General features: G+C 33.1%; 1 protein-coding gene across 1 annotated transcript in view; it reads left to right on the top strand.

Moving 5' to 3' along the window:
* The window catches only part of LOC115890604 (radial spoke head protein 9 homolog), a 29,810-nt gene extending 19,278 nt beyond the window's left edge, over positions 1-10,532 (top strand). Inside the window, exon 3 of the mRNA XM_030910883.1 lies at positions 10,218-10,532. Coding sequence (XP_030766743.1) covers positions 10,218-10,417 — 200 coding nt within the window. The 3' untranslated portion in view covers positions 10,418-10,532. The remainder of the gene's footprint in view (positions 1-10,217) is intronic.
* Positions 10,533-16,403: the final 5,871 nt, after the last annotated feature.

Here is a 16,403-nt window from a genome sequence, read left to right as displayed (position 1 = left end):
GTTTGTCCCATTCTAAAAAAAAAGTAAACACACCGTACAAATAACTCTAGGAAGAGATATTTGTACAGTGGTAAAAAATTGTCTAAACAAGACCGAAGGGTCGGGTAACACCTTTGTTTATTTGTTGAGCAAAATTCCTTTAGAATATCGTATATTATAATAACCAAAAATGACGCAATTTTAAGAAAAAAATGTCACTTTCTGGTTTATAATTAAATTTCAAATGCAACGTTTATATTCAAATTTGTTATGATCTACAACAGTTAGGTAGTAATTGAGACGAATTATAATTCAATTACCGGCTACTACGTTCTTGTTTTAATAGATTAATTACAAATATAATTAGAAATTATTTTGATTGTGAGAGGCTCCCTTGTGGGACGCCTATGTACAATGACGACGGAAATATAAAATGTCAAAAGAATACCCACCTGTGAAAAGACAAATTCGGGTAATTTGAGCTTATTTTTCCACACACTTGACACTGTCGTACCATACTGAATTCGCAGATTCAAAAGTACGTTAAACGAAAACAAAAACCACCGAAAAACACTGAAAAGTTTACTTTCGTCTTGATTCCGACTTCAAACACACCGCAAGCTAAACGTAGTACGCTATAACGGACCAAGGGCCGTCGTGAGGGGTGGTGGGACGGACGGCTCATTTCATTCTGGAAGACTAGCAGCGACGTTGCCAATAGTTCTAGACGTTTCAGCACATTAAACAGTAAACATGTCCTTTAATAGTAACGGATATATCCTTTGGTTAATAACATAATTATTACGCATGCTTCTTTAAAAATAAACTATTCATTTAATTAAGAAATTGAGATTTATTGATATCCGGTAAAGGTTTTAAAGTCACCTTTTCTTCAAATCAAACTGAGTCGATAGGCGCAAATTTGAGATGTGGTAATGTCGCCTTCTATATCTCAGTTGGTTTTTACAGTACGTAGTCAAGAACAGTTAACCTAATAGGACTGCTCATTCAGCCAAAAGTGTCCGCCAGGTGCATGCGAAAACTACTCGCTTTGTGACGTCATTGTAGCCCTTGTCATGGTTATTAGTCCTTATCCGGCAACCAATAATACACACACGTGCATTATTGGTTACCGAATGCAAAACGTTCATTATTTAGTTTATTTATTTAAACACCTTATATGTATGCAGTATAGAAAATTAACTGTATAAATCGTATTAAATACTCGGATAATGCATTTTTATGAACAGCAGTTCCCAGCATCACCTTTTGCAAGCATTCTTTTTAGAGTACTTCCATATTCTGCTTTAAAATAATTAATAAACAAAGTCGTGAACACTTAGTATGCACTTTGTCACAATCCACAACACAAAATGAACGTATTTATACACTCTATAGCTCTAAAAACTTTCAAGACACCTTTTTCACATTTAAAATTGACAAAATAATTAACTCAAAATTTCTTAGCTGTTATTTTTATAAGTTTACCATAGGCAACTAATAATACACACTATCATGACAAGGCCACGAAGGCTTTGACAAGGGCTACAATGACGTCACAACTGTCAGCTGAAGCGCGGGAAGAGGCGAACGTACAACGTCTTATGAACGTATTACGTCTTATGAGAATGAGCAATCCTATTAGTTTACCGTTCTTGGTACGTAGTCAACGTCCGATTGTTTGATCGGGTTAAAATGTCTAATGTGATATCTGTTCTTACTAAATCTATGGTGCGCACCTATTCCGATCGCAGTTTTCGATTGTGTTGTGAGTGGGTGTCATGGTGGCCGTAGGTTGTGCGGTTGTTCGGCTTCCGGCTTGTTTTCTTTTGTCGTTGCCTTTGTTGCTCGTTGTTTCAAGGTAAGTTAAAGTTTATTAATATATAATATGGCGCAAAGATACTTCTAGCAATATTACAAAAGGGCAAATGATCAAATTAAGCGGTTTGAAAGAGCTCTTCAAGAGGCTCCGTACCCTCATCAAGATAGACAGCTCGTTTCATTTAATCAGGCATCTTTCCTTCAATCTTGTAATGATCAACATAGCACATTAGATGTTTCAGTTCTTGATTTACAGTCTGAAGATTCTCTGCCACATCTTAACATTAGCGAAACTGAAACAGATAACCCTCGAGATAACTTATGTTGTGTATCTCAAAGTGGGGAATCATCAGATGAATTACATGACACTGCCACATCTAATGTGATTATTTCACCTAGCACAGTTACAACCTCGAATGATTGAGAATCGGCTCATTCAATTTTTTCAAAACAGAGGCAAGAATTAGATATTTGAATACTTAGTTTTCTTTTCATTTTTTTAGTTAGAAGCAGTTCGAGAATAAAAAAAAACGAAATATCTATCAACATCCAATAAAAGACAGAGTGCGCTAAGGATGTAGTTGCCGGACCGACGCCGGACTCACGGGTGTATCAAGACATAAGGGATGACCCTGTACCTGAGTTTTTATATTAATAAATATTTTAAGCTGACTTCCATTGAATTATTTCTAATTAAATTCCTAGGTCGTATACGTCGTTGAAAAATGTACGTACATTGTACGATCATTTTATATCCAGTTTTGGTCCGGAACAAAACATAAAATGTACGTACCTGGAATGTACGTACTTTACCACATCTTAGGGACTTACCGGGGACGTCCAAAGCGTTGGAAAATGTACGTCTCTAGTACGTACATAGTACATACCTGTACGTACTTGTACGTACCAGGGACCTGACGTTCGTCCCAACATTACGAGCCAGGTACGTACCGTGACTGTATGGGTTATTAGTAGGCCGTCGCGTCGTGATAAATAACAAAAAAATTAAAATGGTATTTACCATAGATTTAGTAGGTATTTACTAAAATAGTTATACACATATTAAAAATTTATTTGGGATTGATATATTTTACTTTCGAACTGTTACGACTGAATCTCTGAATATATTTTTGTTTTTTTATAACGGAAATTATTATAACGGGTTTGCAAATATCTAAAAGCTTGTATTATTAAAGCATTTTCCAGGTGTTCGGCATTGTTGTAGTTGCCACGATATATTTCATATTTCAAAAGCCATCATATGGGTCCATTAATTCCAATTCATTGATTTGATAAATAATAATTTAACAAAATTCTAATATTTTCAAAGTTGTGAGGGCGAATCCCATCTTGCTGAAAGTATATTTCACGTAAATTAGCTAAAGGAATATCTAAAAGTTCCGGTACGATAGCTTCCAAGATTTACAAATAGCGGTATAGAGTTAAGTTTCCTTAATATATAAAGAATTTATTAGTAGCTTCCAAAATGAAACAGGACATAGATATCAGTATATATTTAATAATTCTTCAGTTTCTTTTATTATCAATCATGGCCTACTAATAAATATGATCTTTTAATAAAAACTTTTAAATATTGCATGCAGTAAATAGTGAACATAAATATATATATATATATTTCTGAGAATCTTATGGCAAGCCAGATCATATAATTTATGAATATACAAAGTGTTACATTTGAAAAAACATAACTTTAGTTCATATCTTTAAAAATACTCTTTTTCGTAGAATAACAGACTACGCCACTGTATTCTACTTAAAAAGTTCTACAACAATCAGTTTTTACCTTCTCGATATCTTTAACAATAACAGAGATACAGGGGAGGGGTCCCAAATTGCAAAATTTTCAAAAAAACATCTGTAGCTCAGAAACGAAGAGGGCTATGAAAATTTTGTTTACGGCATCTTCCATTTGACAAAAAAATGGGACAGGTTTGTGCAAACCGCACCCTTCTAGCTTCATGGGAAACTTCAACCAAAATGGGACACCCTGTACTGGGTGGTGTGTCCGAATTGAAATATTAAATTAATTGTAATGCCCATATTCTGTAGATAAAAATAAGGAAAAAAGTTCGAATAAACTTATGTCTTAAAGATGCTTCGTTTCGAAGATACAATGTAGAAGTCTCATTTTTATTTCGATAATTTCCAAATCATTTCTGATGCTTTTTATCCGAAAAAATGGATGCCTGGGTGTTTTTTGACATGAGAAATGTTATTTCGATGTCAATATGATTCCTGTACTTGTAGGGGTGCCACCTACATATTTTATAAGTGTTTTTGAGAGTAATAATTTTTCTTTCCTACCTGTATAAAACTACTGACTGAAAAAATATCAATTTCTACCGTTTTTTAACGAAAAAAAGATCTCTTGGAAGGATAGATTTGATTGTTTCATGTTTTTTGTGCCTTGTCCTGGGCGCTTAAAAGATGCCCAAATTGTATTTTTAATCATATCTCAATATTTTCAAATAGAACGTGGGTGGTTCATTAGCATATTTGGAAAAAGCATTTTTTACGAATACTTTGGTACCACACACTTGGAATTTCGAGTCAAATTGTCGTTATGAGCCGCATGTTATAATTTCAAAAGTTGACATATAATATGTCATTCTATTCAGAGTGCCGTTTTCTGTCGATTAAAGTAAAAAATACCGATGGCGTCATTTAAAAATCAAAAGTTGTTGTGATTTCCGGTGAAACAGCTAGGGACTGACCGAAAACAATTATTGAACATGTCAATCAATTCTAATTTATGTCATATACTAACGTACCAATTCTCGTTTTTTTATTTAATGAAAATAAAAAAGTTAAAGAGGTGAGCCACTTTTGAGAAACACCCGGTATATTATTTTGATTCCAAATATCTGGAGAACCATTACTCGTAGCGATTTTTAGCAACAAACCCTTTTATACGAAAAAAAACCGACAAGAATGTGTATTTCTTTACTGTAGTGTAATACAGGTCAGGACTGAAGGACGAATAGTTATTACTCTTCAAAGCAGTTAAAATATGTAGGTGGCGCCCCCTACAAGTAGGAGTCATACTCGAAAACCGAATTTTTCTCGTCAAAAATCACCCCCCGATATTTTTATTCAAATTCTGAGGTTAGTTCAGAAATTAATTAGAAAAAAAAACGAAACTTGTTCACCCTGTATCTCCAAAACGGAGCATTTTAGGACATGATTTTATACTATGATATAACTTTTTTACTTATTTTTACCTGCAGAATATGTTGCGGAAGTTTCCCGATTAACAATTCCGACCACCCTGTATGTTAGAGTGAAAGTTGTAAATCCAATCATTGTTGACAATCACTAGAAAATGCTAATTGGACCAGTAAATTTACTAAAACATATCACTGAAAGTCATTCTATTGTTCAGTAAGGAAAGCGTTGGGACAAATAACACTTTTGACAATATTTTGACTCATCTAAAAATTACGATAAAACGATAATAAAAAAGAAGCACCAAAATCAAAATATTTGCTTTCATACTTAAACTCAAAAAGCACAAAGCCGCTACCGGGTAACTGATTATAAATTGATACGAATATGCACAAACACAGTCTGTGGCACAAATAAATTTTGATTATTCTGATTTCAACCATTTTTGAGATTTTTTATTTTTTTTAATGCCAATTTGATTGTTTCCAATGTCTTGATATTAAAATGGAATAATTTTCAGCCATGTCAGATTTTCAGCCCGCTGTTGAATCAATAGGTTCTTATCGTAATTTCCGGATATTAAGTTACCGGCTGTTGCTAGATTCTAGTCAAAAAGCAAAGAAAATTTTAATGATTTCGTTCACTAGTAAAAGTCTATAGTAGCAGTTTTAGTACGACAGCTAGCAACGTCGGAAAAAAAAGTATTTTAAGATATCTGGCTCTTTGATATACAGGGTGACAATTTGAAAACGAACAGTATTTAATATTGCCTCTACCGATGATAGTATGAAAATTTGGCGAAACACGTCAATTTACACATCAAGGGGGGAAATTTTTGAGGCATTTGTTGTCGTGTTACTTTCAACCCCTTGACCTCCAGGGCACCTACCCCTAAAATTTTAAATAGCAACCCCTATTTCTTTTACAATTTTTGTGTTTCTTATAGAATTCTACATAAACTGCATTATTTTTTTGAGAATTTTATAAGGAACACAAAAATGGTAAAAGAAATAGGTGTTGCAATTTAAAATTTTAGGGGTAGGTGCCCTGGGGGTCAAAGGGTTGAAAGTAACATGACAACAAATGCCTCAAAAATTATCCCCCTTGATATTCAAATTAACCTATTTCGCCAAATTTTCATACTATCATCGATAGAGGTAATATTAAATACTGTTCGTTTTCAAATTGTCACCCTGTATCTTTTACTCTGCTCTCTAGAACAGCATGCAGCCCGTCTGGCTGCCGGTAAACGTTGCGTTCCCCACTGTGCATTGAAAGAAGATCCTATATTTTTATTAGTCCTTTAAATTCTAGTATTGAATATAAACCGACCGAGTCTCCATAGCTCAGCGCGTAGAGGTTCTGTCCAGGGGGGTGACAGTGAAATAGGAAAATTGGAAACAGTCATTAGTGTCATTCATTCCTGTCATTCTCCCCACGACAAGTATGGCCGCCTAGACAAGGACAGCATTGTTTTTGTCTAACTTCACAGTTTAGAATTGACAGATTTCAGTTTCAGAGACAACTTCAGATTTGTTCTAGAACAAATTAGAAAATATTCGACGCCATTTTAAATTCATTCCCTTTAGTTTCGTTTTGGAAGTTCAATTTAATATTTCGGCTGAAATTTATGAATATAAAGGTAATAAAGTATATAAAATATATATTACATGAAGAATCCTGGAGAAAATGACGTTTCTGCAGTAGTAGGTATGTCCCATGTATATGAAAAATAGGTAGTAAATAAACACTGTTTTTACATTTTTTAGATGCAAGAAAATGGTGTTATAATCTCTTTGATCGGCGATTTTTTTGAAAATGGAAACAATTTACAGCAAGGTAAGATCATTTTTAACTATAGCCAACATTAGTTATCTCCAGTATGTGCGATATATTGTCAATAATGCAATAAATCGGACTGATAATCTGATTATGTTATCCGACTAAAAGTCTCTTTTTGCTTCTTTTTGATTTATAAGCCGGTCTCTTTGGGAATAATGGACGCTTTTTTTAAACAGTATATTTATATTTTATACCTATTGATATTTTTACATTGTTAATTTTAGTATAAAAAAATTTGTTTTTCTATTTTCAGGTTTTTGTATAAGGCTCCCGTTTTCATGTTCCTGTGTCCGTTTTCTGTCCTTGGAGTCTGCGAATACGTGTGTTTATTTACAAATTACTGTAAGTCATGCTTATATCTTAACTAATTTACGTTAAAAGTGCCTATAATTAACTAATTGGTATTGAAACAACATAATCCTCTATATTTTTATATTTATTTAGTCACATTGTTCCATATTTCAAATAAATATATGTGAATAAATTATTTTTTAGTTTTATTTATGAAAAGAAAAAATACGAAATACATTTGAACTGAAAGAGGGCCCGCCATTGAATAACCGGAAACGGAAATGAAAATTAAGCCATCATGTCAACCTGTCAATTGGAAAATTGGTTCTCCAGACGACAACGAAGGCTTTCGGTGGCGTATCGTGTTTCCACGATTTAACACAGAGTTGACACTTCTTTCTAGTTAATTATTTTATGGTTCTGCCCATCAAGCGAGGAGTCGAAATCGGAGTTCGAATCCTAATCCAAAGTATTAAATATTTTTTTATAATTATTTAATACTTTACTATCAGAATATAAACGAAAATAAAATAAAAAAGTCTTTGCCCTGGCTACCTATTCTTGACCACTCGCATCTTCAAATATCGCTCGCATCTCTGAAAAATCCATAAACAATACACGTGATGCGTATACGCAAAGCTGCGAACGATGTCAAGAATAGGTACCATGACCCGGATTCGAACTCTGAATCCTCGGTTCGTAGTCGGAAACTCTACGCACTGCGCCATGGAGACATGTTCGATTTATATTCAGTACACGAATTTATAGGACTAAATTAAAAAAAATATGTAGGATCTTCTTCCGATGCGCAGTAGTGAACGCAAAGGGTATCGGCAGCCTTACGGGCCGCATGCTGTTCTAGAGAGCATAGTAAAAGATATATCAAAGAGCCAGACGTCTTAAAATACTTTCTCGAAAACGTTGCTAGTTCTTAGACTATATGTTTCAAATTAGTTATTGAACTAGCTATTGAACATTTACTGGCGTAATGTGGCAATTTCCGACTTATACACTAACAGAAACTCCAGATATCATTTAGCTTCCCTGTAACTTTTCACATTTTTCGGTGGCGAAATTTAGAAAATTTAACAAAAATTTTAATACAGGGTGAGTCATAAATAAGTGCAAATATTTTTAGGAGTGGTATATTTCGACCCCAGAAACAAGTCTATAAAGTTTCGGGAAACTTTTATTTGAAATTTTGTGTTTTTCGAAAAAAAAATTTGGATTTTTTTTTAATTTTTAGTTAGGATAATATGTATCTTGATATTATGGCAACATAGGTAGTAGATTAAGTTTATAGAAAAGAAAACCCAGAAAAATCCAGTAGTTCTCAAAATACGAGCAAAAAATCATTTTTTTTAAATTTTTTAAATATTTGCACTTATTTAAGATTCACCGTGTATAGTCTAGAGGTGTGTAGTTCGTGAACGAACTAGTTCCAATGAACTATTCCGACCCCGGAATGAAAGGAACTAGTTCCTGGTTTCTCAAAGAACTACTTCCTCAGGACCTATTCCGGGATCGAGACTGTGACCGATATAGAATAATATGCGACCGCGACGGATCGGCTAGCGCGCGTGCCAAATAGGCAGCTAGCCCAATGGTAGGCAGTAGTGGGGAGTGTCAGCTGTATGCCGTATGTTATCGGACCCGGACCTAAAGGAACTAGAGGAACTAAATAAAAGACTAGTTTACGTATGGATCAGCCAGCGCGATTGATGCTAGGCAGGCGTGGGGAGTGCCAGCCGTTCAGCCGTATGTTATCGGATCCCAAGAACAGTTAACCTAATAGGACTGCTCATTCAGCCAAAAGTCTCCGCCAGGTGCATGCGAAAACTACTCGCTTTATGACGTCATTGTAGGCCTTGTCATGGTTATTAGTCCTTATCCGGCAACCAATAATACACACACGTGCATTATTGGTTGCCGAATGCAAAACGTTCATTATTTAGTTTATTTATTTAAACACCTTATATGTATGCAGTATAGAAAATTAACTGTATAAATCGTATTAAATACTTCCCAGCATCACCTTTTGCAGGCATTCTTTTTAGAGTACTTCCATATTTTGCTTTAAAATAATTAATAAACAATATCGTAGGCACTTAGTAAGCACTTTGTCACAATCCACAACACAAAATGAACGTATTTATACACTCTATAGCTCTAAAGACTTTAAAACATCTTTTTCGCATTTAAAATTGACTAAATAATTAACTCAAAATTTCTCAGCTGTTATTTTTATAAGTTTACCATAGGCAACTAATAATACACACTATCATGACAAGGCCACGAAGGCTTTGACAAGGGCTACAATGACGTCACAACTGTCAGCTGAAGCGCGGGAAGAGGCGAACGTACGTCTTATGAAGATGAGCAATCCTATTAGTTTACCGTTCTTGATCGGATCCGGACATAGAGGAACTATTAAAAGACTAGTTCACGGGAATCGAACGAAGGAAGGCGACGACGATGGATTCGGCCTTGTCTATTGCCACAGCCGGCGCGGCGTAAATACCACAGAAAATTGTCGTGGATACGGTTTTGATTTTTAGTTTGTTTTTTAAATATTTTATGGGAATGTTTCAATTTAGGTCCCTAAAATTAAGAAATATCTTATAAAACGAAGTAGATATTCTGAATTTTTAGACAAAAACAAAAAGCTTGAAGTGAGGAAAAATGCAATTTTTCGTAAAATTTTTGTAATATTTGTTACAGTTTTTTAAATTTTGATTTGAGTTTTTTTTTATTTTTTATCTGCAATAAAACTTACTTATATGTTTTTAACATACACAATTACACGTCTCGTTATATCTCCGTACATTATAAAAATTATACAGATCATACTGTGAATAGTTCTGACTGACAACGAAACGCATTAGCAAGCAAGGGGGATGTCCATGTTAGTCGGGAACTATTGTGAACTAAAGACCTAGTTTAAGGAACTATTCCTCTGGAGGAACTAGAACTAAGGAACTAGTTCCTCCCAAGGAACTAGAATTCCCACCTCTAGTATAGTCATGATTTAGACCTGACAGTATAAATTGTAAAAAAAAACTAGCAAACTAGCTAATTCATCTGGTATATTTTTTTAGACCCACTGGACATTGACATACCAGAAGGTTGCTGGAGTTTACAGTTGACCTCTGGGAATAGTATTGTCATTCTTCAGTCCTTGTATTGGCCAGGTTTCGTCTTTTATCACTATATGAAAACGCCCAAATATGGTTATGTTTATATTGGACATGGTAAAAGATGTATTGACATCCCTTTTATGATAAGTCCATTTATTTAATACGGAAATAGTATACCTAAGATTTTTAAAATGTATCACTTAAATTTATAAATTATAGAAAAATTATATAAAACGTATTTATTTGTGATTGTACTGTATTAGTAAAATAAATGTGGAATAAAATAATGGACAAAGTCATATTGTGTTTAATTTATAATTAATAATTATGAATTTTAATCAAAGTTTTGAAATTTTTTTTCACAAAAGTATTAAATTTTGCGACTTGATTGACAATGTAAAAAGTCATTTTAACGCGTAGGCATAAAAATAAAGTACTTTTGCGCCTAAAGCTTCATTCGGAAACTCGCAATTAGTGGAATAAATTAGTGGTTTCAATTAGCATAGAAGTTTGTTCCTTTAATTTCAATGTAAGCATTCATAATGTCAAAATTAGACATTTTCAATTAGTAGAAAAAGTTATCAAACTTTTCCACTAATTATACTTCAAAATTAGCGAGAAATGTAATTTTGGCCTTTGATCAGTGGCGGCTCGTGACCCGTGTGACTGGGTAGGCGATAACATTTTAGTTGCGTCTATCTACTTTTAAATCACTATTAAATGCGTTGGAAATGTATCAATATAACAAGTTTGTTAAACGAGATGTTAAATGCGTTGGAAATTTTTTATAGGATTCTTTAAATTTCGGATCCGCAAGAGATAAATAAAAATAATTGAGACATGCGAGTACCTATCTGCAAACCTTAGTTCTAAATGTATAACAATGTTATCTAATATTTCATAAAATAAAATTCGCAAAGATATTTGAGTTAGCCGCTTTTATTAATATATCGAATTGAAATAGCACATTGAGACTTTTCTGTAATATCTGTTGTATCGTCTTCTTGCACCGAATAAAATAACGCGCTTTTTTATTTCGAATTCTTTTATTTCTGTGGCGTGTTCTGAAATACAACCGGTTATATCATTTTTAATAATCTCGGACAAAGCCGAAAAATGTTTCCAATTTGCTTTAAACGTTTTTGAATTTTCATATAAAAGTTTTAAATGCTACGTATAATGAATCATATGAAATATCCCCTTAACGACATGTGATATATCCCCTTATGAAATATCGGGAATATCCCCTTAAGCCTACCGAGCCTCCACGACTTCATGCGAAGGCGACCGGAGATTTCGCCCAAGCCCCGCCTTAATACGATACAACTCCGACTTACGTCGCCGTCGCGTCGCTACCGCACGATGAGTTAGACAGAGACAGAAGACTGCCGTACGTCGTACATCGACTCTGATAGTAGGCGATGTAGAAATTGCCGAACAAACGCACTCCAACGGTCAAAATTATTTTGTTTTCTAACGCAGCGACACAGTCAGCGTACGCCAGCGGTAGTGAATATTTTAATATACAAGACCACAAATATTAAAATAATATTGATTATTAAAACACACTTTCGTGTATTAACAGTATTTTTATGTACTGGCAACATTAATAGTAAATAATGTAATGTAATAAACCGCTTAAATCCTGCCAAAATCTTAGGGTAGGCGCCCGCCTACCTTGTCTATTCTGACGAGCCGCCACTGCCTTTGATTATCTTCCGTCAAGAGAAATTGTGGTTAGAAATCAAAAGTTGATCGTTTTCTTTGTTTTATAAGCTAAATATTAGGCTTTTTCTATAGATACAACTGACTAACGCAAGCTGTTGCGAGGATATTCTATTAATTTCAATTACTTATGTTTTTTAAACATTGTGAATGATCGTAAACTAAAAACTATAAAGTGTAATTGAAATCACTAATTTATTCCACTAATTGCGAGGTTCTGAATCATAGATAAATAAAATAAGTTTAGATTGGAAAGTGCCCATAAGGACAATGTAAATTTGGCGCTATTCTTGCAGCGGTCGCGACACAAAGCTTTCAATAATTTCGGAGCGGTTCGGCTTTTTCTGGAATTATGTGGCCAAATATTGTTTATTCAAATTTATTATTATTTTCTTTTAATTTAAAAATAAAATACAGTGTGTTGAATATAAGAACTTTTATTTTATATAAGCACATGTGTGGAACATTGGAAACCGACGTTGTTATGGTACGATGGTTTTTGAAGATCACAGTACACACAGGTTTTTAAGTTTTTAATGTCACTTTTTCACAATTATCACGGGGTTGAGTAAATAAAATTTAAATTAAACTCACAAGGTAGCGATAATTATTTTGAAAATGGACGATTTAAACACTTTTCGGTATTTTTTCAATGAGAGCGGTTTAAATTTTGACATATTGTAAAATTTATGAAGATTCTGACTTTGGCAAGAGAAAATTATTTCTGTTCTTGTTTGGCGGTTGATCTTAGCCAACCGCTTTAGCAGCGCCCAAAACAATTAGTGTTTTGACGGGCATTCCAGTCTAAGTTTATTTCCTTTATCTATGGTTCTGAATAAAGCTTAAGCACAAAACTATGAAAATATATTATTAAACTGGCATAAAGTGTCAAAATCAACGATCGTAACCAAAGTTTCACGATAAAATATAATCATATATTATATCACGAGACCTATACATTTAATCGATTAAACTATTCAAATATATTTTGCGCGTGATTTTGCTTGGAAAATAGTTGAATGCACAACAATTTAATTTAATCCCGAGACAGCGAAGCGGTCGAGGGTTTTTATTCTAAAATTATTGTGCATGAAACTATTTTCTCAAAAGCAAAATCATGCAAAAAATTATTTGGATAGTTTAAGCAATTAAATTTATAGGTTGAGTGATATACGGCTAGATTATTTCCTGAATGACTTAGAATGAAGCGAATGACTTAGGATGAAGCAAATAACTATAAGAATTGTATTAACTATAAAATTTAATATTTTCGGACAACATTTTCAAAACGACGTCTCGTAAGTAATGTTTGTGCTTCTGCTACCTTGGTTACGCATCCCAACAATGCATCGAGGACCGTTTCGCATGTCAACATATCAAATTCTGACGAATTTTTCTCCACTTATTTGTTCAAAATAATATCGAAAAGGAGTTTTCACCGATTAAAATCGTTATTAAGTCATACATATGAGTTGTAAATCAATGTTTTCAAATGAACTGTTGCCAAAATCTCTCAGAATTAGTGATAAACGACAAAAGAAAACCCAAAGGAAGCCGGAAAAATTATCGCGATTAAAAGGGTCTTGGGATTTAATCACTTATCTAAACAAAATTTATTCGAAAAATTAGATTAGCTGATTAGTCCATTTCACGATGAGGAAATAATCTTTGATATAATTACTAACAAGGTATACTTTTAAATCTTTTTATATTATTTGGAACGTTTAAAATTGTTTAAAAATTATTTGTGAACGTTTGAAAAAAACAGCAACTTCGTAAAAATTACTTTTTGTCTCACCTGTAATGTCGAAAATAAAAACGGCGTCAAAGACGACTGGGGAATGATAATCGATGATAATTTTGGCCAGGTGAATCTCTAGATGTCATTTACTAAAAATTGACATAAAATTTGTCAAAATTTAACACTAGTTATGGAAAGATTAAAAAGTATAAAACACTTCCGGACACGAACCTCTTTCCAAAAAAATATTTTTTTCGCGAATTTTTAAAATATACCTACCATTTAAAAATCACTTTTTTTTCAACATAAAAATAAATTACACCTTTTTAAGGCCTACTGGCAGTAAACGTCATTAAAAAATAAAGAACGTGCCAAGTAAATTACTTCTAGGCCTTGACCTCCCAAAAATTATTGATTATCATTCCCCAACCGTTTTTACGACCGTTTTTAGGGTTCCGTACCCAAAGGGAACCCTATGTTAAGACTTTGCTGTCCGTCCGTCCGTCCGTCCGTCTGCCACAAAGGTCTATCTTATGAACCGTTATAGCTAGACAGTTGAAATTTTTACAGATAATGTATCTACGAGTATATTGCCGCTATGTAAGAACAAATACTAAAAAACAGAATTAAATAAATGTTTATAAATAAAAAGTTCTTTCACTAAACATTATCTTTTAAGTAAGAATTTTACATAGAATCATAGAATCTTTCAAGTCCTCGGTGGCCGCGTGGTTAAAGCGTTAGGACTTTACGCTGCTATGACGTTGGAGTCGTAGTAAGGCAGGTTCGAATCCTAGTCAAGGCGACTCTTTTTTTAATCGTTTTTTTTTAATTTTTACATATTTATTTTTACTTTTTACATATTTATTATTGATTATTTCCCTCATCGTGAAATGGACCAATCAGCTAATCTAATTTTTCGAATAAATTTTGTTTAGATAAGTGATTAAATCCCAAGACCAGTTTAACCGCGATTATTTTTCGGCTTCCTTTTGGGTTTTCTTTTTGTCGTTTATCACTAATTCTGAGAGATTTTGGCAACAGTTCATTTAAAAACATTGATTTACAACTCATATGTATGACTTAATAACGATTTTAATGGGTGAAAACCCTTATTCGATATTATTTTGAACAAATAAGTGGAGAAAAATACGTTAGAATTTGATATGTTGACATGCGAAACGGTCCTCGATGCATTGTTGGTGCGTAACCAAGGTAGCAGAAGCACAAACACTTTACAAACATTACTTACGAGACATCATTTTGAAACGTATTTAAATTTTATTTACCGCTGTTGTGAAAATGAATTCACGGTTTCAATGAATTCATTCAGGAAATAATCTAGCCATATATCACTCAACCTATAAATTTAATTGATTAAACTACCCAAATAATTTTTTTTGCATGATTTTGCTTTTTTAGAAAATAGTTTCATGCACAATAATTTTAGAATAAAACGGTGATTCGACCGCTTCGCGGTCTCGGGTTTTGTTAAATTATTGTGCCATTCAACTATTTTCCAAGCAAAATCACGCGCAAAATATATTTGAATAGTTTAATCGATTAAATTTATAGGTCTCGTGATAATATATGATTAATACAATTTTTAGTAATGTGTTTCTTAATTTTTTTTTAATTATTTATTCGCGCATTCAAAATTTCAGCTAAACCGCAAAAAAAGGGTATATTAATAGAGTATCTAATGTTGTATAGATAATGAATGGTATGGAACCTTTCGTGCGCGAGTCCGACTCGCACTTGACTAATTTTTTTCAATCATGTAGTATAATAAATTAAACAATGGTGTTGTATGAACACCGCTAAGATGTTCAGATTAGCTGTAGCCTTGTATATGAATTTTTAAAGTAGCTCAACCTAAGACGTTTATGGATGTAAAGCACCAGATGGCGGGGCGTATTTCACAGTCTTTTACTACAGAAAAATATTTTTTGTTACTCTGAATTTTGAAGCAACCAATAAAAACAGAGAAAATAAAAATCGATAATTTTCGGACCGTACCAATTGGTTACTAATCGACCAGATACTTTTTATCTATTAGATATGCTATAAAAGCTGGTAATTATACAATTCGACCATTGTAAATACCCGACAAATTCGTCAAGGCCGACGAGGCCGATGCTTTTCACTGATAAGAAAAAAAAATGTTTCTTTAGATAATTTTCGAGATATTTTTTCTTTCTGAATGCACATTTTTAAAGTATTTTATATTCTTTGTCCGCTTGATCTACTATACTGGTCGCACGTATCTAAGTTCTGTTTCTTCTAGTTTTAAAAAATGTTCTTACTACTTTGTAGTTGTAGTGGTTGTAATGTAAAATTAGATTAATTTTATTAAGTTTAATTATAATGTTTAGTTTAGAATACCAGAAATAGTTTAGTAGTGTTTTTATAGTTTATTATTTTGTAGTTAAGTAGTAGGTGAAGGGATACTTTGATTATTTTTTCTTTTTGTTTGATTAATTAGTAAGTTTGATAATTTTTTCAGTGTAGAATACAAGAAGTAGTTGTGTAGTGTTTTTATAAGAGATTATATTCGTTTATTTTGTAGATGAGTAGTAGGTGAAGGTATTCGGGTATTTTTTCTTTTTCTTTTTCTTCTAATTGTAGTAAGTATATTATGTATTGTGATAGATACACTATATTTTCCATCAACTTCGTTG

This window comes from Sitophilus oryzae, unplaced genomic scaffold (assembly GCF_002938485.1).
Source record: "Sitophilus oryzae breed Bouriz unplaced genomic scaffold, Soryzae_2.0 scaffold_888_pilon_pilon, whole genome shotgun sequence".
NCBI classification, from domain to species: Eukaryota; Metazoa; Arthropoda; class Insecta; order Coleoptera; family Curculionidae; genus Sitophilus; species Sitophilus oryzae.
Note: the sequence above shows the minus strand (reverse complement) of the source record. Positions and strands in the feature narration are given on the sequence as shown.